The sequence below is a fragment of the Cervus elaphus genome, chromosome 15 (assembly GCF_910594005.1).
Source record: "Cervus elaphus chromosome 15, mCerEla1.1, whole genome shotgun sequence".
In the NCBI taxonomy this organism is placed as follows: Eukaryota; Metazoa; Chordata; class Mammalia; order Artiodactyla; family Cervidae; genus Cervus; species Cervus elaphus.
In genome coordinates, this window is record NC_057829.1 from 54828057 (window position 1) to 54852439 (window position 24383).

General features: G+C 35.1%; 1 protein-coding gene across 11 annotated transcripts in view; it reads left to right on the top strand.

Moving 5' to 3' along the window:
• The window catches only part of KIF20B (kinesin family member 20B), a 78571-nt gene that overhangs the window by 679 nt on the left and 53509 nt on the right, over positions 1-24383 (top strand). For 9 of the 11 annotated variants that reach the window (XM_043925789.1, XM_043925786.1, XM_043925793.1 and 6 more), the window contains exons 2-13: positions 5285-5432; positions 13748-13834; positions 13935-14051; positions 14508-14646; positions 15212-15396; positions 17274-17310; positions 17792-18019; positions 18949-19060; positions 20180-20251; positions 20343-20489; positions 21730-21892; positions 22430-22720. In XM_043925789.1, the coding sequence (XP_043781724.1) occupies positions 5286-5432; positions 13748-13834; positions 13935-14051; positions 14508-14646; positions 15212-15396; positions 17274-17310; positions 17792-18019; positions 18949-19060; positions 20180-20251; positions 20343-20489; positions 21730-21892; positions 22430-22720 (1725 nt within the window). In that variant the 5' untranslated portion in view covers position 5285. Of the gene's footprint in view, positions 1-63; positions 1453-5284; positions 5433-13747; positions 13835-13934; positions 14052-14507; positions 14647-15211; positions 15397-17273; positions 17311-17791; positions 18020-18948; positions 19061-20179; positions 20252-20342; positions 20490-21729; positions 21893-22429; positions 22721-24383 lie in introns of those variants that run through there. The other 2 variants (XM_043925788.1, XM_043925790.1) reach the window with 2 other exon arrangements.

Below are 24383 nucleotides of genomic sequence, written 5' to 3' on the forward strand. Positions count from 1 at the left end.
TGTTTTTAGGGCAGTTGGGGGCTCGATGTCTGTGCAGTTATTTCCAGACTGCTACCGCCGGTGCCGGGGCGCTCCCTTCTTGGTCTTTGCAGTGCGGAGCGAAAGCGGGTATGTGTGGCGAGTGCGATGACTGTAGTCATCTCCAACCACCCACCCCCCACCCCCCCGTTTGGAAGGTTTCCCCCATCTCATTATACTTTTTGGTTCAGTGATTCCTGCGTAGTGCCGCTCTCTAATATTCCTTACTGAAGGGCTAATTGACAGAAGTTCGAGCCTTATGGGTTAGCTTGTTTTTAATCCCCAAGCTGATCAAATTCAGGTTTGAATCCGTTCTTGAAACAAGGTAGCATTACTCCGAAACAGCCGTAACTGTGTACGTTTTATTAAATGTCCAAGACCTGAGACTTCAGGTTGCAAAATAATGTAAAAGACTCATAAGTTAATTGTGAAGACTTTGTATTTTGTGGATGACATTCAGCAACCTCAGTAGCAATCATTCTTCAACCATGAAATCTCACTGGAGAGAAGATAAAGGATACCATCTCTCAGACGTGGGAACAGCCTTCCGCACTGACGTCTTGAACCCTGCTGTTGGCTAGAGATAATATAGGACCAAAAAAATTCTTTTTTGCTCATAGAGGATTTTATTTATTATTATTTAACCCACTACACAGGGAGTCTTTGTCACTGCCTAAATCTCTGAATTTGTTGTAGGGGTACAGAGTAGTATAAGACAAGGTCCTTGCTCTTGTTTCTCGTCTAGTTAGGGAGGCCACACATCCATAGAAGTTAACTAAAAGTACAGGAAATGACAATGTATCTCTCAATTTTATGATTGTTAAGGGGCAGTTTATTCATTGAAAACTGATCATAGAATCAAGCACAAACAACTGTAACCATATTTTTTTTAAAGGAGGTACAATATTCTTTTTAACTTAGTAATTTCATAAAAGATGTGTCAACATTTTTTTAAGCCAAAAATTAATTGAAGGCAAAGAATGAAGGTTACTTTCCAGTTTCCTGGGCATTTCCATGAAATTTCAGTTATGAAATGTCAAGCCATTGCATTCATGTTTCTGTAAACTTTTCTTCTGTGTTCTAGATCAGTGGTTTTTATTCTATCAGATACTTTTTCTTTCTAATTTTCACCCATAAGTTGAATATTTGAAATATTCTATCAAACTACATTTAAATAACTTTTCTCATTTTGATTACATCATTGATGATACAATGACAGCAAAAAGCAATAAAGATTAAACGTGCTTAATTGTATGGTTGGTTGATCTTGTAGTTTGCTGGGTTTTGTTGAAGTGTAAATGTATAGTTTCTTTAAATCTTTGAAGTTTAGGGAAAAAAGAGAAACAGCCTTGTATTGAGTTTGGGGGTTTCAGCGCTGATCAAGGAAAAAGATACCACCACACGGTGGCAGTAACACACAAGGATCTTTAGCAGGTGCGCACTCGGACAGGACTGCGCGCTTTAAAGCTGCCAGAAGCCTGAGACTTCTCAGGAGGCTAGAGTGAAGGGCTGTCACCTAGAAGGGGAGGGTAAGGAACTGGGGAGAAGTGGGAATAACAGCAAAGGGAGCTTAGTATAAGTCCTTGCTCAGCAACGCAGTAGGGAGTCTGCATGTCTGAGAACTTCAAAGGGCAGCAGTGGCTTGGGGTCTTTATAGTCTTGGATTTTGTCTGCGGCTAGCCAATGGTTGAGTGCAGTTTCATGGAATGTGCAAACCAGATGGGCTCTAAATGGCTAAAACTAAGATTATTTTGGCTATATATAAAGCAAACAGATGTATAAAAATTTGAGTTTGACACCTCAGGGGGTTTTTAAACTAATGTTGCCAGCCTGCCGTGAAGTAAACAATGCAGGGCCAGTATACAGGGGCCATCTTTGGCTCATTTACTTAACGCCTGTGGATGCCCATTACAAGTACCTTCTTGAGCCAGGAACCCTATTGGCAGTAACTGTTCTGAATATATCATAATATTCAAAGAGTATAGTGCCCTCTCCATTTCTCCCTGATACTGTGCACCTAGTGGATTCTCAGTAAATATTTGAATGTTAATATCTTATCAGTGAAGCTTACCTCTACATTTGTCTTTAAATTTAGTGACTTGATGCCTGATTTAGTTGTAGTAGTTTCAGTTCAGTTCAGTCCTTCAGTCATGTCCGACTCTTGGCACCCCATGGATTGCAGCACGCCAGGCCTCCCAGTCCATTGCCAACTCCTGGAGTTTACTCAAACTCATGTCCATTGAGTCAGTGATGCCGTCGAACCATCTCATCCTCTGTCATCCCCTTCTTCTGCCTTCAATCTTTCCCAGCATCAGGATCTTTTCAAATGAGCCAGTTCTTTGCATCAGGTGGCCAAAGTATTAGAGCTTCAGCTTCAGCATCCATCCTTCCAATGAATATTCAGGATTGATTTCCTTTAGGATGGACTGGTTTGATCTCCTTGGAGTCGAAGGGGCTCTCAAGAGTCTTCTCCAACACCACAGTTCAAAAGCATCAATTCTTTGGCGCTCAACTTTCTTTATACTCCAACTCTCACATCCATACATAACTACTAGAAAAACCATAGCTTTGACTAGACAGACCTTTGTCAGCAAAGTAATGTCTCTGCTTTTTAATATGCTGTCTAGGTTGGTCATAACTTTTCTTCCAGGGGTCTAGCGTCTTAATTTCATGGCTGCAGTCACCATCTGCAGTGATTTTTGGAGCCCCCCAAAATAAAGTCAGCCACTGTTTCCATTGTTTCCCCGTATATTTGCCATGAAGCAATGGGGACCAGATGCCATGATCTTAGTTTTTGAATGTTGAGTTTTAAGCCAACTTTTTCCACTCTCCTCTTTCACTTTCATCATAGGCTCTTTAGTTCTTTTTTGCGTTCTGCCATAAGGGTGGTGTCATCTGCATATCTGAGGTTATTGATATTTCTCCCAGCAATCTTGATTCCAGCTTGTGCTTCATCTAGCCCAGCATTTCTCATGATGTACACTGCGTGTAAGTTAAATAAGCAGGGTGACAATATACAGCCTTGACGTACTGCTTTCCTGATATGAAACCAGTCTGTTCCATGTCCTCTTTCCATGTTGCTTTCCTGACCTGCATACAGATTTCTCAAGAGGCAGGTCAGGTGGTCTGGTATTACAGCTTTTTAAGAATTTTCCACTGTTTGTTGTGATCAACACAGTCAAAGGCTTTGGCATAGTCAATGAAGCAGAAATAGATGTTTTTTTGGAACTCTCTTGCTGTTTTGATGATCCAGCAGATGTTGGCAATTTGATCCCTGGTTCCTCTGCCTTTTCTAAGTCCAGCTTGAACATCTGGAAGTTCACAGTTCACATACTGTTGAAGCCTGGCTTGGAGAATTTTGAGCGTTACTTGACTAGCGTGTGAGATGAGTGCAGTTGTGCAGTAGTGCAGTTGTGCAGTAGTTTGAGCATTCTTTGGCATTGCCTTTCTTTGGGATTGGAGTGAAAACTGACCTTTTCCAGTCCTGTGGCCATTGCTGGGTTTTCCAAATTTGCTGGCATATTGAGTGCAGCACTTTCACAGCATCATGTTTTAGGATTTGAAATAGCTCAACTGGAATTCCATCACCTCCACTAGCTTTGTTCATAGTGATGCTTCCAAAGGCCCACTTGACTTCACATTCCAGGATGTCTGGTTCTAGGTGAGTTATCATACCATTGTGATTATCTGGGTCGTGAAGATCTTTTTTGTATAGTTCTTCTGTATATTCTTGCCACCTCTTCTTAATTAATATCTTCTGCTTCTGGTAGGTCCATACCATTTCTGTCCTTTATTGTGCCCATCTTTGCATGAAATGTTGCCTTGGTATCTCTAATTTTCTTGAAGAGATCTCTAGTCTTCCCACTCTATTATGTTCCTCTATTTGTTTACATTGATCGCTCAGGAAGGCTTTCTTATCTCCTTGCTGTTCTTTGGAACTCTGCATTCAAATGGGTATATCTTTCCTTTTCTCCTTTGCCTTTAGCTTCTCTTCTTTTCTCAGCTATTTGTAAGGCCTTCTCAGACAACCATTTTGGCCTTTTGCATTTGTTTTTTTCTTGGGGTTGGTCTTGATCCCTGTCTCCTGTACAGTGTCACGAACCTCTGTCCATAGTTCTTCAGTCACTCTATCAGATCTAATCCCTTGAATCTATCTGTCACTTCCACTGTATAATTGTAAGGGATTTGATTTAGGTCATAACCTGAATGGTCTAGTGGTTTTCCCTACTTTTTTCAGTTTAAGTCTGAATTTGGCAATAAGGAGTTCAGGGTCTGTTCCCGTCTTGTTTGTGCTGACTGTATAGAGCTTCTCCATCTTTGGCTGCAAAGAATATAATCAGTTTGATTTCGGTATTGACCATCTGGTGATGTCCATGTATAGTGTCTTGTGTTGTTGGAAGAGGTTGTTTGTAATGACCAGTGCGTTCTCTTGGCAAAACTCTGCTGCTCTCTGCTTCATTCTGTACTCCGAGGCCAAATTTGCCTGTTACTTCAGGTATTTCTTGACTTCCTACTTTTGCGTTCTAGTCCCCTATAATGAAAATGGCATCTTTTTTGGGTGTAGTAGTTTACAGGTAAATTATTCCATATTCACCTGTGACATATTAGGTACCGCTTTAAATACGTTCACATCACTTTTTTTTTTTTTTGGTCATGCCGCATGGCTTGCAGAATCTCATTTTCCCAGCCCGGAATTGAACCCTAGCCCTTACAGTGAAAATGCTGAGTCCTAACCACTGAACCACCAGGGAATGCCCAGTACTTCACTTCTTGCTTGTATTATTTGAAAGAATTCAGTTGAAAGTAATTGTCCAGATAACTGAATTTAACTCATAAATGCTAAAATATTACAAAGTCTGTAATATTCTTCAGAAGACACTAAATAACTAAGCACAAGGTTATACTTATTCCACCTATTTGACTTCTGAGAGCATTTCAGACAGAGACTGAATGTTTCATACTATCTTACTTTGTGGATTATCTTCACTCATGAAATCTCTTTGGATGAGTCTACCTATAGTTTGGATCACATGAACAGTAGTAGCAGGCAATGTCCAATATTAGTTGATTTAGAATCTGTAAATAATCTGTTCTTTTGTCTTTTCCATGGCTCATCATGTTATAGATGAAATAGTAATATCTTTCTTTTGGAAATATAGTTATATGGCAAGAAGTAGCGGGCTGGACTCATAGACTTTTTAAACTATGGATGGTTTATATGCTGATTTATTGAGATTTTCTAAAGATGTTACTGTTACTCTTGCAGAATGGAATCTAATTTAAATCAAGATGGCATGTCTAGACCATCTTATGTTTTCAGTGCTGACCCACTTGCAAGACCTTCAGAAATAAATTTTGATGGCATTAAGCTTGACCTCTCTCGTGAATTTTCCTTAGTTGCTTCAAGCACTGAGGTAAGTACAAGAATTATGTTGATTGTCGTGATTCAGTGAAAATGGACATGTTCACACATGCACACATATACTTGTTGACTGGTATGACTAAAGATGAGCTTTCCAAACTTTGTAGGTTTAAGACAAAGTTTTATCTCAGTAACTTTCTCATGATGCCCTAAATATATAACAGTTCCTTTCCAAATAGTAGGTGCAGACAACTTAATAACTATTTATGCCTGACCTAGTAGCCATTTGAGAAAAAATTAAATGAAAAAAGAATTTTAACATCCTTCTTCACCAACTAAAGGTTACTTAGTAATGGGTTATGTGTGCCTTTTGGGTGCTGCACAACTTCTCAAACTTTGGAATCAGATTAGACACTGCCACCTTCGTTTCCTTTTCTTCATTGTTTTGGAGTTGTACTTGCTTTTCATCACAACCAGTAAGAAATCCAGCTTCACTAACATGACATTATCAAAAGAAGTAGTGTGATCCAGTGTTGAAACCAAATTACTTCATGGTTTTCCACTTGTGTCAAGTATTGCTATGATTCTCTCAAAAATGTCAAATATTCCACTATTCCCCTGGGAACTGCAGGCCTTAGTTTAAAAAATAATGCAGATTTAAAAAAAATTAACTTAGTAGTGTTTAAGAAATAAACACTACTAAGTTTCTACCACCCTACCTATTACTATGTTTGCTGTGTTTATAGACTTTTTCTTACAAATTTACATTCAATTTATTTATATTCTCTTTACTACAGATTAGATTAACTTTGATGCCTTAGAGATATACTAACCCATTTTATAAAGACAGATGGAGTGGATATATGCATAGGTATAACTGATTGACTTTGCTGTATAGTAGAAACTAACAACACTGTAAATCAACTACAGTCTAATAAAAAAAAGACTGAACTCCAGTTAATGGAAACTGTGTACTTTGGGTGATAATGACATGTAACAAAGTTACCACTCTGGTTCCGGGGTGATAGTGGGGGAAGCTGCTTGTGGGGACAGAAAGTACATGAGAACTTTGTACTTCCTCATGCACTTTCTCTGTCCTCAGTTTTGCTGTGAATTTAAAACCACTCAGAGTGACTTTGTTTTGTGTGTGTGTGTGTGTGTGTGTTTTGTAAGTAAGTGGTCTAGGAACTGACACTAGCAAAAAGGCAGACTAGAATGCTCCAAGCCCTCATTTCCCCCATGAAACATTAAAACAACAACAGTAACTAGAGACTGACTAAAATACCTTTGTGAGAGCTCTGAAAAGCAAAAATGCACAGCAATCATGTAAATACCCAATTAAAAAAAAAAAAGCTGTGAAATGGTTAAAAAAAATGATGGAAGGGGAAGAGGGAGTATAGGGAACATAGATAAAAGAATAGCAATTATTTAATACCCATTTCATGTGGCAGGCTCTTTTACTTTAGCTTATTTAATCATAAAAGAGAGAAAGGGATGGCCTGTTTTTGTACTGCTCACAAGCTGTCACTGGTTTTTGCATATCTAGATGGTTGAAGAAGAAAAATCCTATTTCATGACATGAAAATTATATGAAATTCAAGTATTGATTGGTTTACTTATTTTCTAGGTCTTCTAGGTCTGCTTTTATATCACAGTGGCATTTGCTTGCTGATGGACACATGTGTTTATAGTGTCTGGCTATTACAAACAAAGCTTTTATGAAATTTTGTATACAAATCTTTGTATGGATATATGTTTCCTTTTTTTTCCCCCCCCTTGGATGAATACCTAGGATTGGAATGACTGGATCATTTTTAGGAAACTACCAAACTTTTTCAAAGTGATAATAGCGTTTTATATTCCCAGTAACAGTGTGTGAGAGTTAAGGTCTTCCACATCCTCACCAACCCTTGGTGTGGTTAATCTGTTTGTTTTTAAATAGACTTCATTTTTTAGAGGAGTTTTATTTATATTCACAGCTAAAATGAACAGAAGATACAATGATTTCCCATATTCTCTCTGCCCCCACATAGCTTCCTTCATTATTAACATCTCCAACCACAGAGGTACATTTGTTACAATTCATGGATGTACTTTGACACATAATCACTTAGATTCCTTACAATATAGTTACATTATGGTTTACTCCTGGTGTTGTACATTCTATTGAACAAATGTGTTATAACATGTATCCATCATTATGGTATCATACAGTGTATTTTCACTACCTTGAAATTCATCTCTGTTTCACCTGTTCATCTGTTTCTCAGCCCCACCAACCATTGATCTTTTAACTATCTCCAATATTTTGCCTTTTTCAGAATATTATATTTTAATAGTTAGGATTATACTGTCTGTAGCCATTTCAGATTGGCATCTTTCACCTAGTAGTAGACATCTAAGATTGTTCCATGTCTTGCCATGGCTTGATAGTTAAGTTGTTTTTGGTTCTGAATTATATTCCGTTATATGGATGTTCAGTTCAGTTCAGTTCAGTTGCTCAGTTGTGTCTGACTATTTGCGACCCCATGGACTGCAGCACACCAGGCTTCCCTGTCCATCACCAACTCCCGGAGCTTACTCAAACTCATGTCCATTGAGTTGGTGATGCCATCCAACCATCTCATTCTCTGTCATCCCCTTCACCTCCTGCCTTCAGTCTTTCCCAGCATCAGGGTCTTTTCCAGTGAGTCAGTTCTTTGCATCAGGTGGCCAAAGTATTGGAGTTTCAGCTTCAACATCAGTCCTTCCAATGAATATTCAGGACTGATTTCCTTTAGGATGGACTGGTTTGATCTCCTTGCAGTCCAAGGGACTCTCAAGAGTCTTCTCCAACACCACAGTTCAAAAGCCTCAATTCTTCAGCGCTCAACTTTCTTTATAGTCCCCAACTCTCTGCATCCATACATGACTACTGGAAAAACCATAGATTTGACTAGACGGACCTTTGTTAGCAAAGTGATGTCTCTGCTTTTTAACATGCTTTCAAGGTTGGTCGTGGTTTTTCTTCCAAGCAGCAAGCGTGTTTTAATTTTATGGCTGCAGTCTCCGTTCACAGTGATTTTGGAACCCCAAAAAATAAAGTCTCTCACTGTTTCCATTGTTCTGAATTATATTTAGTTCTAATTTTAGTTTAGTTTATAATTTAAACTAAATGTATACTTATATATATTTGGTGTTATATATATAAATACATATTTAGTTATATAAATATATATTTAGTTTAAAATTTTAATTTATGTTTATAATTTATAATTATAAATTTAGTTATGAATTATAGTTGGTTCTGAATTATATTCCATTATATGGATGTACTGTGGTTTATTCATTCACCTATTGAAAGGCATTTTAGTTGCTTCCTTTTGGGGAACTATGAAAAAAAATTTTATGAGCATTCGTTTGCAAGTTTTCTGTGGACATAAGTTTTCAGTTTCTTTGGATAATTACCAATGAACATGATTGCTAGATTATATGGAACAAAAATATGGTTAATTTTGTAAGAAACTGTTAAACTATCTTCCAAAATGGCTGAAACATTTTGCATTCCCACTAGCAGTGAATGAGAGTTCCTGTTGATCCACATCCTCACCAGCATTTGGTTGTCGTTGTTCAGATACTGGCTATTCTAATAGATGTGTAGTGATAGCTCATTTTAATTTGCATTTCCCTGGTGACTTACAGTGTGGAGCATCTTTTTATATGCTTATTTGTCATCTGTATATCTTATTTGATAAGATATCTGATAAGGTCTTTGGCCCATTTTAATCAGTTTGTGTTCTTATTATATTTTGAGAATTCTTTATATATCTTGGTTAATAGTCCTTTATTTGGTATCTTTTTTGCACATATTTTCTCCCAATCTGTGGCTTGTCTTATCATTCTCTTGATTATGTCTTTTACAAAGCGTAAAATTAGTTTTAATGAAGCCCAGCTTATGTGTTATTTCTTTCATAGATCATGCCTTTGGCGTTGAATCAAAAAAGTCATTGCCAAACAGGATCATCCAGATTTTCTAGAATTTTAATCGTTTTGCGTTTTACATTTAGGTTTGTATTCTTTTTAAGTTACTTTCTTTGATGGGTGTAAAGTCTACCTCTAGGTTAATTTTTTTGCATCTGGATGTCCAGTTGCTCCAGCCCCATTTGTTGAACAGACTGTCTGCTCACTTGTGTAGCCTTTGCTTTTTTGTCAAAGATCAATTGACTATATTCATGTTGATCTAGTCCAGGGCTCTCTTCTGTTCCATTGATTCTGTTCTTTTGCCACCACTGCACTCTCTTGATTACTGTAGCTTTATAGTATGTCTTAAAGTTGGGTATTGTGAGTCCTTCATCTTTGTTCCTCTCTTTCAATTTCATGTTGGCTATCCTTAGTAGTCTTTTTATTTTTAGTCATTCTAATAGGTATGTATGGATAATCTAATTGTTATTTACATTTACCTAATGACCAAAGATGTTAAATATGTTTTCATGTGCTTATTTGCCCTTTGTGTGTCTTCAGAGAAATGTCAATTTAAATCTTTTGCCCATTAAAAGAATTTTTTAATTGAATTTTAAGTGTTCTTTATGTTCTCTGGATACATCTGTCTGTCAGATATATCCTTTGCAAGTATTTCCTCTATGGCTTGTTTTTTCATCCTGCAGGTGTTTTGGAAGAGAAGTTTTAAATTTTGACAAAGTCCATTTTACCGGTTTATTCTATTAGGTATTGTGCTGTTTGTGGCATATCTAAGAAATCTTTGCTTAATTCAAGGCCACAAAGGTTTTCTTCTATGGTTTTTTTTAGAAGTTTTTAGTTTTATATTTAAGTCTGTGATCTGTGACCCATTTGAAATTAATTTTTCTATACAATGTGAGGTAGGTATTCAAATTGCTATTTTTTAAATTGTATATAGATGTCCAGTTGTTCTAGCACAGTTTGTTGAAAGAGCTATCATTTCTGTACTGCATTTCCTTTACAGCTTTGTCATAAATCAAATATTCTTGTATGTGAAGGTTTGTTTTTGAATACTCTATATATTCTGTTTCCTTTATCTCTCTGGCTGTCCACTGTTTTGATCACTGTAGCTTTAAAATGTGTTGAACTCATGTGGTAGTGTTAGCCCATCAAATTTCTTCTTTATCAGAATTGTTTTGACTGTTCTAGGAACTTTGCATTTATCTGTGAGTTTTTAAATGAATTTGTCAGTTAATCCCCCAAAAACCTTCCTGCGATTTTTTGTTGCAATTGCATTGAATCTGTAGATCAGTTTTGGAAGAATGGATATCTTAACAATACTGAGTCTACCAAATAATGAATGAGGCATATCTCCATTTATTTTGGTCCCTTCTAATTTCTCTGAGCAATGTTTTTTAATTTTCAGTGTATGGTGTTCCCAATCTTTTGTTAAGATTTTTCTTTAATTGGTTCATAATTTTTTGAGGTTATTGCAAATGGTTTTTTTTTTTTTTAAATCAAATTCTGTTTCTTCTAAGCATATACAGAAACATGACTTTTTGCATATTGGTCTTCTATCATACTACATTGCTAAACTCATTTAATAGTTCTGGTAACTTTTTTGAAGGTGTTGTCAGATTTGTAACATCTAAAAATGGAGATGTTCATGATGTCTGTGAATAAAGACAATTTTATTTCTACCTTCCCATCCTTTTCCTCTTCCTTTTTCTTCTCTTCTTCCTCTTCCCTTTCCTTCACTTCTTTCCTCCTCTCCCCCTCCTTTCACCTGATGACTTTGGCTAAAACATCTAGAACCTCTAATTTAGTGTTGAATAAAGGTGGTGAAAGCAGAAATCCCTTTGTTGTTACTTATCTTGCAACTCTTCTTTGATTCAGTCTTTTGTCATCAAATATGATGTTGAGTATAGGTTCTTATAGGTGCTCTTTATCAGGTTAAGGAAGTTCCCTTCTATTCCAGTCTGCTTGTAATTCTTATTACGAATGGATGTTGAATACGTATATCAAATTCAAGTCATTCATATGCACTTTTTTTGCATCTAGTAGTGATGAAAGTTTCTCATTCTTTTTTTTTTTTTTTTAGTCAAACATTAATACCCTTTAATCAACAAACACTTGTTGGGATTCTTCTACACAACCACACACTGTGGCAGGTACGAGGGGTGCTAGTGCATCCGATGATGCTTCTGGTCACTTAAGGCGCTTACTATCCTTTCCTCGCCGCCGCCACCACCGGCCTCTAGCAGCCCAGGTTCCTTCCCGAGCACCCGCTGTTTTGTTTCCGATGTGAAATCTCGGCCTTTGGAGCTGATGGCCCAGGCCCCACCCCCTCATTTATTCTTTTAATGTACTAATTGATTTTTGAATGCCAACTTAACCTTGCACCAGGATAAGCTATTTTTTGTTAGGATATACTTTCCTATTTTATATATTAGCTAATATTTTGTTACGGAATTTTTGCCTCTTTTTTTCCTGATAGGAAACTTTTTTCAGAATATTTTAAAACAATTACATGTCAATAATAAGAAAACAATCTAATAAAAATGGACAAAAGATTTGTACAGATACTTCACAAAAGAAGCTATACATAGGGTTAATATGGACATGAAAAGGTGCTCAACATCATTAGTCATAGTCAGTTCAGTCACTTAGTCGTGTCCTACTCTTTGCGACCCCATGAACTGCAGCACGCCAGGCCTCCCTGTCCATCACCAACTCCCGGAGTTTACCCAAACTTCTGTCCATTGAGTCGGTGATGCCATTTAACCATCTCATCCTCTGTCGTCCCCTTCTCCTACCTTCAGTCTTTCCCAACATCAGGGTCTTTTCAAATGAGTCAGCTCTTTGCATCAGGTGGTCAAAATATTGGGGTTTCAGCTTCAACATCAGTCTTTCCAAATGAACACCCAGGACTGATCTCCTTTAGGACGGACTGGTTGGATCTCTTTGCAGTCCAAGGGACTCTCAAGAGGCTTCTCCAACACCCAGTTCAAAAGCATCAATTCTTCGGTGCTCAGCTCTCTTTATATTCCAGCTCTCACATCCATACATGACTACTGGAAAAACCATAGCCTTGACTAGACGGACCTTTGTTGGCAAAGTAATGTCTCTGCTTTTTAATATGCTATCTAGGTTGGTCATAACTTTCCTTCCAAGGAGTAAGCGTCTTTTAACTTCATGGCTGCAATCAACATCTGCAGTGATTTTGGAGCCCCCCAAAATAAAGTCTCTCACTGTTTCCATTGTTTCCCTATCTATTTGCCATGAAGTGATTGGACGGGATGCCATGATCTTAGTTTTCTGAATGTTGAGCTTTAAGCCCACTTTTTCACTCTCCTCTTTCACTTTCATTAAGAGGCTCTTTTAGTTCTTCTTCACTATAAGGGAAATGCATAAATTAAAACCACAATCAGATACCACCCTCACACCCAGTAGAAGGGCGATAATGAACTAGACTGGCCACACCATCCACTGGTGAGTTTACAGAGCAACTGACATGTTTATCCACTGTTTGTGGGAATAGAAGATAGTATAACACTTTGGAGAACATTTTGCCTTTATCTTATAATTATTAGGGATATTGTTCTGTAATTTTTTTCTGAGGATATCTTTGTCAGGTTGTGGTATTCAGGTTATGTCAAACTCAAAATTAATTGAAAGGTGTTCTCTCTCCATTTTGTTAGAGTTTGTCTTTAATTTGTGTGATTATAACCTTAAATGTTTGAGAGAATTTACCAGTGAACTGCCAGGTTATTGCAAATGGTATTGCTTTTTGGAGGGTTTGGAGTTTCTATATAGGATTATTTTGTTTGAATATAAGTTGAATTTCTTTAATAGGTATAGAGTTATTCAAATTTTCTTCTTGTGTCTTGTTTGGTGAATTGTGTTTTTCATGTAATTGTTTTCTTTTTACTTTTTAATATAAAGCATTTCTTTAAAATTATTTTTTAAAAAATGAATTAAGCTAATTCCTTTCTCAAAGAAGCAGTAAGGAGAATATAATACACCAAAATAAATAAGTAAATAAAAGTGCATGATGGTATTGAGCATTTGGGTTAATTGAGTATTCTGGTTACTTGTGATTTACTCTATTCTTCTGTGTTTTAGTGACTTTCAGCCCTGTTGTTTGTATTGGTTATAAAAGTTACGATTTTATGCCAAAGAAGCATATTGTAAACTTTAAATATAAATATAGAAGGCAGGAGAAATTGAATCTTTTCTGGCATTTTTGTTTTTTTAAAACAGATTTGTTTTTCTTTAAACAAATATAAAATGGATGAGAACAGAAGAGTCACTGTTTGCTTAGAGGTTTTGTATAATCTCAGATTATTCTATGACAATCAGCCACTTTAAAGAAAGGTGATACCTGAAAATCTACATTTTATATCTTTAAAATATTTTCTCCTTTTTAAGGCAAACAGTTCTGAATCTAAAGATTATCTCCAAGTTTGTCTTCGAGTAAGACCATTCACACAGCCAGAAAAAGAACATGAGTCTGAGGTTTGTGCTGAATTTAATTTGATAATTTATTTCCATTAAGTGGGCACAATATCATCATTTTAATTTACTTGTTGTGGGTTTTTAATTATTTGTGTTCTAGGGCTGTGTGTATATTCTGGATTCACAGACTGTTGTGCTGAAGGAGCCTCAGTGTACCCTTGGTCGTTTAAGTGAGAAAAGCTCAGGGCAGATGGCACAGAAATTCAGTTTTTCCAAGGTAAGTACCCATATGAAACTGAAGGTTTTTCTTTTCTTAAGCTAAATTGCTATCTAATTTTATATAATGAACTCTGTACACCTTGTGCTTATGAAACTTAGATCTTAGGTTCTGGTATTTTTTTCTCAATGGTAGAGCTCAAATTTTAGGTGTGTAAATATGTAATTGGAAGTGAATAAATCATTGTAAAAATTGTACAATCTCTTCGTGGTTGGTGGAAATGTTCTTTTAAAAATTTAGATGAAAGGTTATTGGCTGGATCAGATTTCTGTCGTGAAAACTTTTGGCTGTAGTTAAACTAGCAATTGTATCTGTGGGGATTGGGAATATGTCAGCTATTTTAAGAATGAGTCTTGTAAGACAGATCTTTGAAATATTAAAAATATTAAAGGGTAGAACTCGTGACTATTAACTTGAATTTTCTAAAAAGACTTGTTTTAAAAAATGGTTGTTTAGGTTTTTGGCCCAGAAACTACACAGAAGGAATTCTTCCAGGGTTGCATTCTGCAGCCAGTTAAAGACCTCTTGAAAGGACAGAGTCGACTGATTTTTACTTATGGGCTAACCAATTCCGGAAAAACTTACACGTTTCAAGGTAAATGGTTTTATTTTTGCTAGAAAGAAGAAAGGAAGCCCTAATATTTGCTCATTTTCATAATACTTATAGTTATGTTTCCATTGCCTTGCAAATTTGCTCTGTTTTTAATAGTAATAGCATATTGAATGTGTATTGCCCATGGCTTTTGAATCAGATTGACTTAATTTGTGAAACTACTTTACCCATATGATAGAGAATTACATGGTGATGAAAACTTGGAAAAAGGACTGATGTAACATAAAGAATTAAGCACAGAAAACCAGGGAAACACTGTATTTTATTTTACTTTTATACTTTATGATAATGAATGATAGTCAGTCTTAAAACCTGATTTGAATGTAAAATTTCAGGTTTTACGCCAGGCTAATAGTTGGTAAATGTCAGTTATACAATGAAAACTAAAGTGATGGAACACTGAGTAATCTGCAGGTTTTCTCACTTTTTGTCTTAGCTTTTTACTCTTGCCTATTGGTGGTATAAAAGGAGTCTTGGTAGTTCAACAATGTTTCTTTACTCTTTCTTAGTACTTTGAGAGACTGTAAAACACAAATTCTTGTCATAGGCACAGAAGAAAATACTGGCATTCTTCCTCGAACTTTGAATGTGTTATTTGATAGTCTTCAGGAAAGACTGTATGCAAAGATGAACCTTAAACCACATAGGTCCAGAGAATACTTACGGTTATCACCCGACCAAGAGAAAGAAGAAGCTGCTAGCAAAAGTGCATTACTTCGGCAAATTAAAGAGGTATGGGAGTATTTTAGCCGGTAAAATACACATAATTGTGACCTTTTATTAGCTCTTCAGTTTGTTTCAGCCTATATTGAAATATCTTGTTGTGGTTGTTGTCTTTTCTTTATGATTAAAAGCTTTTTTGAAGAAATTTCTTCATTTTGTATTGTACAAACAGCTGAAATGTTTAAACAAAACAAATGTAAATGTTCTTTAATCATTTTAGGTTGTTGTAGAAACAGCAACTTTCTATAGAATTTTTAAAAATTCCTTTTTCTATTTGTAGGAGTAATGTGTATATACAAAATCTAAACAAGAGGATATGAAAAATAAAAAAAAATTTCCTATAATTTCATTTCTAAAGAGAAAAACTGATATTAACAGATATGAGCATGTCCTTTTTGATCTTTTTCTCAGTATACCAAAAAAAAATAAAATCTATGTACTGAGGTTTCTATGTATGTCTATATGTTGTTTAGTCGCTGAGTCATGTCTGATTGTTTGTGACCCCATGGATTGTAGCCCACCAGGCTCCTCTGTCCATGGGATTTCTCAGACAAGAATACTGGAGTGGGTTGCCATTTCCTTCTCCATGGAATCTTCTGGACCCAAGGATTGAACCTGTGTCTCCACCTTGGCAGGCGGGTGGGTTCTTTACCACTGAGCCACTGGGAAGTTCATATACACATGCAAATATAGTCATATATAAATAGTCGCATATATCTTTATTCCTTTTTCTTTGTATGTGGGATAATGGTCTTTTATTTAACAAAAATAAGATTTTATTATACAGACATTCTATAACTTGCTGTTTCATTTAACATATTATAAATCTGTTACTACATTAATTCATGTGTCTCATCTGTTTTTTCCTTTTTCTTCTTTTTAATAATTTTTTATTAAAACATGTTTTAATAAAGTTATACTTGTCTATTTAGTCCTTCTGGATTTTGTGTTATGTTTTTACATGTTATATTCTAAGATTGTTAAAAACTATTAACAGTCCTTTTGGATATATTGAAAACACTGATGAGGATTTGTTTTTAATAATTTAGAAATCAGGGTTTCAAAGTAGTGTTGCTCGGTGGAGAGTAAAGTTCAAAGTCCATGATTATGCTCTCTGAAAGTAAAATAGTATTTTAACAAGATTTGTGGAGATTGGTGGATATTTGTATAGGTAATTCATAGAGGAAATTCAAGTCATTAATATTGAAAAAAATTTTCTCTAACAGTTTATCTAGTTAAAATATTATTTTGCCTATGAAATTATTAAGATAGTAAAAACATGAGATCATACTTTCTTTTTTTAAAATCTCTTTTTATTGAGTTTGCTGTACAATATTATATGTTTCAGATATATGACATGAGATACACACTTTCACTTCCATATATTGATTGTAAAATGTATTTCTCCAAAGCAATTTAGCAATACTATATTATGAGTGAGAACTTGAAAAAAAGTTCATATCTTTTCATCTACCAATTCAGATTAAGGTATATAGTCTAAGGGAACAATTAAATTACAGAAAGAAAAAATATGCTGTTTATCTTAGTATTATTTAATTAAGTAATTTCACATCACATCTAGTCAGTTATGCAGGCACCAAATGTTTGTTAATAATTTTTAATTTTATAGAGAGAAAGCTTACAATGCAATCAGTGTAGGGAAAAGAATAGACAGGAATATATTGAGATATTAATAGTAATTGCCTCTGAGTGGCAGGGATTATATATGATGGTATTCCTTTGAATATTTTCTGTAGTTTCCCCAAATTTCCTATTAGTTTGTTGAGTTGAGTAGATGAAAGGCTGGTGACTTATTTGGATAGGGAATGAATTTACTGGTTATTTAATATTAACTAAAAATATTTTTTAACTTAAATCTTTTTTAGGTTGTTATGCATAATGACAGTTATGGTGCTCTTTATGGTAAGGTTTCCTTTCTCATATACTTTTAAGAAGTTAATTATTTAAAGGGCTTTTAATTTTTGAATCACTTCTGGTGATTTAATTTCTTTAATGACACAGTCAATAATACTTCGAAAATGGTACATAACTATATGAAATGCCAGTCACTGTAAGGTTTTATTTGGATTTAATAACTGTTACTGATTGTTAACTTCTACTGATTGTTAACTTTTATGTTGAATTCAAGAGTGGCACTATTTTTTTCTTTGTCCTTTACATTTAATTTCATTTTGGTTTATTAACATATTTGCAAAACAAAAAAGCCAAATTTTGGTTAACACAAATATTTTTATCTGCTTTGGTCCAAAAAATTTTTAACACTGCTGCTACTCAGAAGATTCGGATACTTAGTTTCTCAAGCTGGGGAGTCTTGGAAGATAATAAGGTAATAGCCTATTATCTTATTTAAGTTTGTGATTATCTTTTTTTAAATTTTCTGTAGGAAGTCTAACAAACTCTTTGAGTATCCCAGAGTTTGAAGAATCCATGAAAGATTGTGAACGCTCGAACTTGAATATGGATATTAATAGAAAATTTTCTGTGTGGGTATCTTTCTTTGAGATTTACAACGAATGTATTTATGATTTGTTTGTTCCTGTATCATCTAAGTTCCAAAAGAGAAAGACACTGCGCCTTTCCCAAGATGTAAAGGGCTATTCTTTCATAAAAGGTATACTGATGAGTATTTTTTACTTTTTTGCTTTGAAGTTTCTTTCTAGGCTTTGTTATAGGAAAGCAGACTGGAAATTGAAAGTTTTTATACTATTTATTAATATCAAGATAGTAACAGTACTTTGTGCTTTGAAAATGTTCACTAAACCTGAAGGTAAAAGGGTTTAGTGTTTTGTTTCTTGAGTATTATTGATTGAATATTGGGGGATAGGAAAAGCTGTGTGTGTATATTCACATTGTTCTGCTGCTTTGTAACAGTATTCAGACCTTGGAATTATTTGGTGTACCACAATGGTATTTTTGCAACCTTTTAAAAATCACTACCCTACAGTAGGAAATACTTAATAATGACATCATAATTCTCCACCTGCACATGTATATGTGTGTGTGTGTGTATGCATATTTACAATTGAAAATTAACATTAATTATATTTACCGTCACAATACACTTTGGTGTTTTTTTTTTTTTTTACACTTTGGTGTTTTGTACATTCTACTTCATTTTTACAAAATGCTAGTTATGGCTCAAGAAATTTGATTTCATGACTCACAAATGAATTGCAATCTATCTAAAATCTCATAGCTAGTTAATTTTCTAGGTTTACTCTGTAATGTACTTTTTCTTTTTCTTTTTTTTTTTTTTTCCGGATGTCTAATTCTGAGGAATCTTAACCTATTTTTAATTTTCCCTTTGGCAAATCCTGTTGAAGAACATCTACTTTTTGTGTTTATGCTACAAAATCATTATAATATCCTCATCTTGTGTACTTATTTTCTAGTGGAATATGAGATAGCTGAGTTGGCTATACCTAGGATGTGTTATTAAAAGAAAGATTTCATTATATGTCTAGGAAAGAGATTACAAATCTTCAAAGAGATTACACTATGCATTTGTAAATTGATATGTGCCCTCTTTATTTTTTAAAGATCTACAGTGGATTCAAGTATCTGATGCCAAAGAAGCGTATAGACTTTTAAAGCTAGGAACAAAGCACCAGAGTGTTGCTTTCACAAAACTGAACAATGCTTCTAGCAGAAGGTAAGGAGTAAATCTTGTGGTCTAAACCTGACCTGAGGCACCCAGGTGTTCTGTGCTCATTTGAAAGTGAAAGTCACATAGTCCTGTCAGACTCTGTGATCCCATGGACTGTAGCCCGCCAGGCTCCTTTGTCCATAGAATTCTACAGGCAAGAATACTGGAGTGGATTGTCATTTCTTTCTCTAGGGGATCTCCCTGACCCATGGATTGAGCCTGGGTCTCCTGCATTGCAGGCGGATTCTTTACCAACTGAGCTTCTAGGGAAGCCCTAGTACCTGTGCTCATTTAAATACAACTAATTTAAGATTAAATCAGACAGTAGGTTTTCTGATATGTTAAATTAATTTGTAGACATAAAAACATTCTGTAAACTGAAGAGCACTAAACACATAAGATTATCAGGACTAATTTCTTGTTCTAACATACAGTTTACTAATTTGCACTCAATGTGAAGTATTTTTGTTCTTTCTGTATGTGAATATCTAAGCTCAATGTTTTAATTGCCTGTAATATAGGACATTTCTCTGTTTTTTTTTTTACTTACTCCATGAACATAGACACTCTATACGAGTTAGGCCAGTATTTCAAAGGGCTAAGGAAGGATGTTTTTAATGGAAGGGATTGGAGAATGAGAGACAAAAGGGAGTAAGTTTAAACAGTGAGATACTTAAAACAGATTTTCTCTTAAAGGGGAAAGACCCGTTTCCCATGTATGGCTTAAGGACAACATGTAATCCAGATAAGCCAATATTTAGGCATCTAAGCCAAATGTATACTTTGCTTGATTCAAGTGATTAGCTATACATTACACCATTTTAATAAGTAATAACATCTTTGCAAGCAAATTGAGAGTTTATTATGAGTGACTTCATTAATAGAAGTTGGAATGTTGAAAATTTGAAGGATTTGGGGCTAAGTGGTGTTAGTAGTCGAGTGTTACGTAGGTGACAGTGAAACACTGAATTGCGATACCTGATAGGTCGTTGGAGAACGTAGTACTATAATGATGGCTGGTATTAGGATGAAAAATAGATACTGATTTAGATGCTTGCCTCTCCTATTTAGGATGCAGAAATAAAGAATGAGTGATAATATTTAATCTTTGTTTATTTCTTTTAGTCACAGCATATTTACCATTAGAATATTACAGATTGAAGATTCGGAAATACCACATGTAATACGAGTCAGTGAGTAAGTTGAGCATTTTTTAAATTGTAATTATTATTTTGAACTTTTTTGTTTTGAAGAATTTTTTAAAGTTTTTTTCCTCTGGTTAATTTAGATTGTCTTTATGTGATCTTGCTGGCTCAGAACGAAGCATGAGGACCCAGAATGAAGGTGAAAGGTTAAGAGAGACTGGGAACATCAACACTTCTTTACTGACTCTGGGAAAGTGTATCAGTGTTTTGAAGAACAGTGAAAAGTCAAAGTAAGAGTTGCTGAATATGTTATCAGCATATCAAGGATTATGTTAATAATATTAAACTTTCAGCTTTGCTAGTTTAAGAAAGTTCTTTTTGTTTTTAACTTGCTTCTTATGTAATGACTAGGAATGGATTATAATTAAAATTTCTTAGAGATCTTGGATTTAAAACATGATAGAAATGAAAAGCATTATCAGTGAATGCCAGTGACTCAGGTAAACACAGTATTTTCTATAGCAAATATGTATCAACTGACAACTTAGATAATAAGCTTCTAATGCTGGTTTATTGACAGACTTTGAAACCGTATTATTCTTATTAATGCATTGTGGTTTTCTAGATGTGATAGATTTCTGTATTAACTAGCATTTTAGGCTAAGTAAATAATAAATCCAGCCTTTATCATTTTCTAGTTATGGTGTATATATTGCATAATTGCTATACACTAGAGAACACGCTTACTCCTTGGAAGGAAAGTTATGACCAACCTAGATAGCATATTAAAAAGCAGAGACATTACTTTGCCAACAAAGGTCCGTCTAGTCAAGGCTGTGGATTTTCCAGTGGTCATGTATGGATGTGAGAGTTGGACTGTGAAGAAAGCTGAGCGCTGAAAAATTGATGCTTTTGAACTGTGGTGTTGGAGAAGCCTCTTGAGAGTCCCTTGGACTGCGAGGAGATCCAACCAGTTCATCGTGAAGGAGATCAGTCCTGGGTGTTCATTGGAGGGACTGATGCTGAAGCTGAAACTCCAATACTTTGGCCACCTGATGTGAAGAATTGACTTATTGGAAAAGACCCTGATGTTGGGAATGATTGAAGGCAGGAGGAGAAGGGGAAGACAGAGGATGAGATGGCTGGATGGCATCACCAACTCGATGGACATGAGTTTGAGTCAATTCCGGGAGCTGTTGATGGACAAGGAGGCCTGGCGTGCTGCGATTCATGGGGTCGCAAAGAGTTGGACACGAATGAGCGACTGAACTGAGAGAACACAACCCACTTCATTGTGACTTCCTTTACATTTTGCCCTAGTTGGTTATTACTATCAGTATTAATAATAATAGTAGCAGTGTTTAGAGAAAACAACATGAATAAACAGAAAATGACTAGTACAAATGAAACTAATCACTAATCTAGAATTTAAGTCAATGGTTGTTATGTTATTTCTTTGTAAAATTTATCAGTATCCTGACTTTACGAGATTTGTTTTAACTTTTAATTTTTTGAAAATTTTTTTCATAGGTTTCAACAGCATGTGCCTTTCCGGGAAAGTAAATTGACCCACTATTTTCAAAGTTTTTTTAATGGTAAAGGGAAGATATGTATGATTGTCAACATCAGCCAATGTTCTTTTGCCTATGATGAGACACTCAATGTGTTGAAGTTCTCAGCCATTGCACAAAAAGTAAATATAGCTAAATTTCAGAATTTGTTAAGCTTCGTATTAGAATAGTAATGATTTTTTTTCTTAGAGTAGATAATACATTTTGCACTTAACAGCTGTAAACCTAGAAAATAATTGAAAATTAACAATGTAATATTTGAGTAGTAGGCATAGGAAAAAAATTGAAAGTTACCCCTGCTTAAGAGTAAAATGAGCTCAGTAATAAATAACTTACCCGTTACAAATTGCAAGTATGCAGCGAATTATATGCTCTGCTGTCCATCTGGCTTATTTAGTGGCTAATCAGGAAACCCCCTGCTGGGGAATAGTACTAGGAAAAGAACTTAACCCAGGAAAGTAGATTTATCTGTAGTATACATGTGTAATTAGCTTTTTTCTTATCAAATATGTATTTGAGTGTGCTAATTCCTTCTTGTCTATTTGTATAGATTTTTCTTTTTAATTCTCAAGTTGTCATTTGACTTAAATTTATAATTGTTTTTTCTTTGTCGACAGTTTTTGCCTTTGTTTTAAAAGTTACATTGTATATTTTACCAGGTTTGTGTTCCAGATATTTTAAATTGCTCTCAAGAGAGATCATTTGGGCCTGTCAAATCTTCTCAAGATGAATCATTAGAAATTAATGATTCAGATAATAAAATACTAAATGAAAAAAGATCCACGATTTCATGGGAAAGCAGTCTAGAAGATGTGGTGGAAGATGAAGATTTGGTTGAGGATCTAGAAAAAGCTGAAGAAAAGCAGAATGTGGAAACTGAATTTACTGATGAAGATCTAGATAATACATTAGAGGATGATAAGGCTTTCAGTAGCCGTGAGGGGAAGAGAGTATGTATTAACTCATACTTCTAAAATTGGCTTATTTATTATTCTGAAGTTATGGTTAGTAATTCTTAAGGCTCTTTCTCCCATTTTTTTCCAACAATACACTAAGTTTATCTCTCATTTGCATGTTTTGAAAATTTTCACACCCATAGAAAGAATAATATAATGAATAGTCATTTGCACTTCATCTGGATTTGCCAGTTGTTAACATTTTGCCATTTTTATATTCTCTTTTTGTGAGTGTGAATACACGTCTTTTCTGCCTGTACCATTTGAAAACAAGATGCATACATAATGATACCTTACGACTAACTACTTCATCATGTTTCTCAAGAACATGGACGTGTTCCTCACAATCAAAAGGCCATTTTCATACCTAAGCACTTTCACATTAATACAGTAACATAGTGTTGTATTGTCCATATCAAGATTTCTCTAGTGGTCCCAGTATTTCCTTTCATAACCACTTTGTTTTTGATACAACTCAATACATTGCTTCTGATTATCATGTTTCTTTAGTTAATCTCTAATCTATCATAGATATTTTTGAAACTTTGTGATTAGTTGTCCTGTAGAAAACCGCCAGTCCGGATCATCTTAAATAAGATGATTTAACACTTTAAGAAGGTTTAACACTTTAGGCAAGCCTGTTACATATGTGAAGTTGTGAATTTCCCATTGAGTTACATTAGGAGGCAGACAATGTCTGATTTCTCCATTTTTGGTGAAGCAGAGTTTTGGTTAACTCGGTGTTGTGTTTCGGATCTCTTTTCATTGTTCCCCAGTATCCTTTCACCCTGTGATTTTAGCATACTCCTCCAAAATTTTACCTTGCTGTCTTAAGTACAAGAGTGCAAAATGTGTGCCTAGTACCGATTATTCTATTTATTCAAAACAAAAATCGCTTGATCGTCTTACATTTATGAAAACAAATAAGATTTAATGGTGTTTCTTATAATTTCTGTCCAAATAAAATTCATACATATATTTAAGTTTCATTAATCCTGAAATATTGCTTCCCAGGTGGCTCAGTGGTAAAGAATTCACCTGCCAGGGTAGGAGATGCAGGTTTGATCCCTGGGTCAGAAAGATCTCCTGGGGAAAGAAATGGCAACTTGCTCTAATATTCTTGCCTGGAGAATCCCATGGACAGAGGAACCTGGTGAGCTACAGTCCATGGGGTTGTAAAGAGGCAGACACGACTGAGTGAGCACACATGCACACAGTTCTGAAATGTAGATCCTGTCCACATTACTGGTTCCCCTCATTAAGTGGCTTCAGTGGTATTGACGCATCTGACATCATAGTACTCTTTTGGACTGTAGAAATTTAAGTAGATCAATGATGTATTGAGTTAAATACTCTCATCTTAATAGTTTATTCCAGTGTCCCTGAAAGCCATTCTTGTGCCTTTGTTGCTTAGAAATGAAGATGAAAGCTTCAGATGCCATTAGTCCTAGTATATCTGGTCACTGTGTGATTGAACCTGGTTTACCCTGGATCTCTGTAATGTAGTACTTCACTCAGTGGAAAACTAGGCTAAGTCGTTGATAGTCGTAATTTAATTTTTTTATCTCAAAACTGAAGTTTATATATCAATATGATGTTCATTAAACTTATTATGTTAGTAGTTTATGAATTTATATAGGAAAAATTAATGCCATTT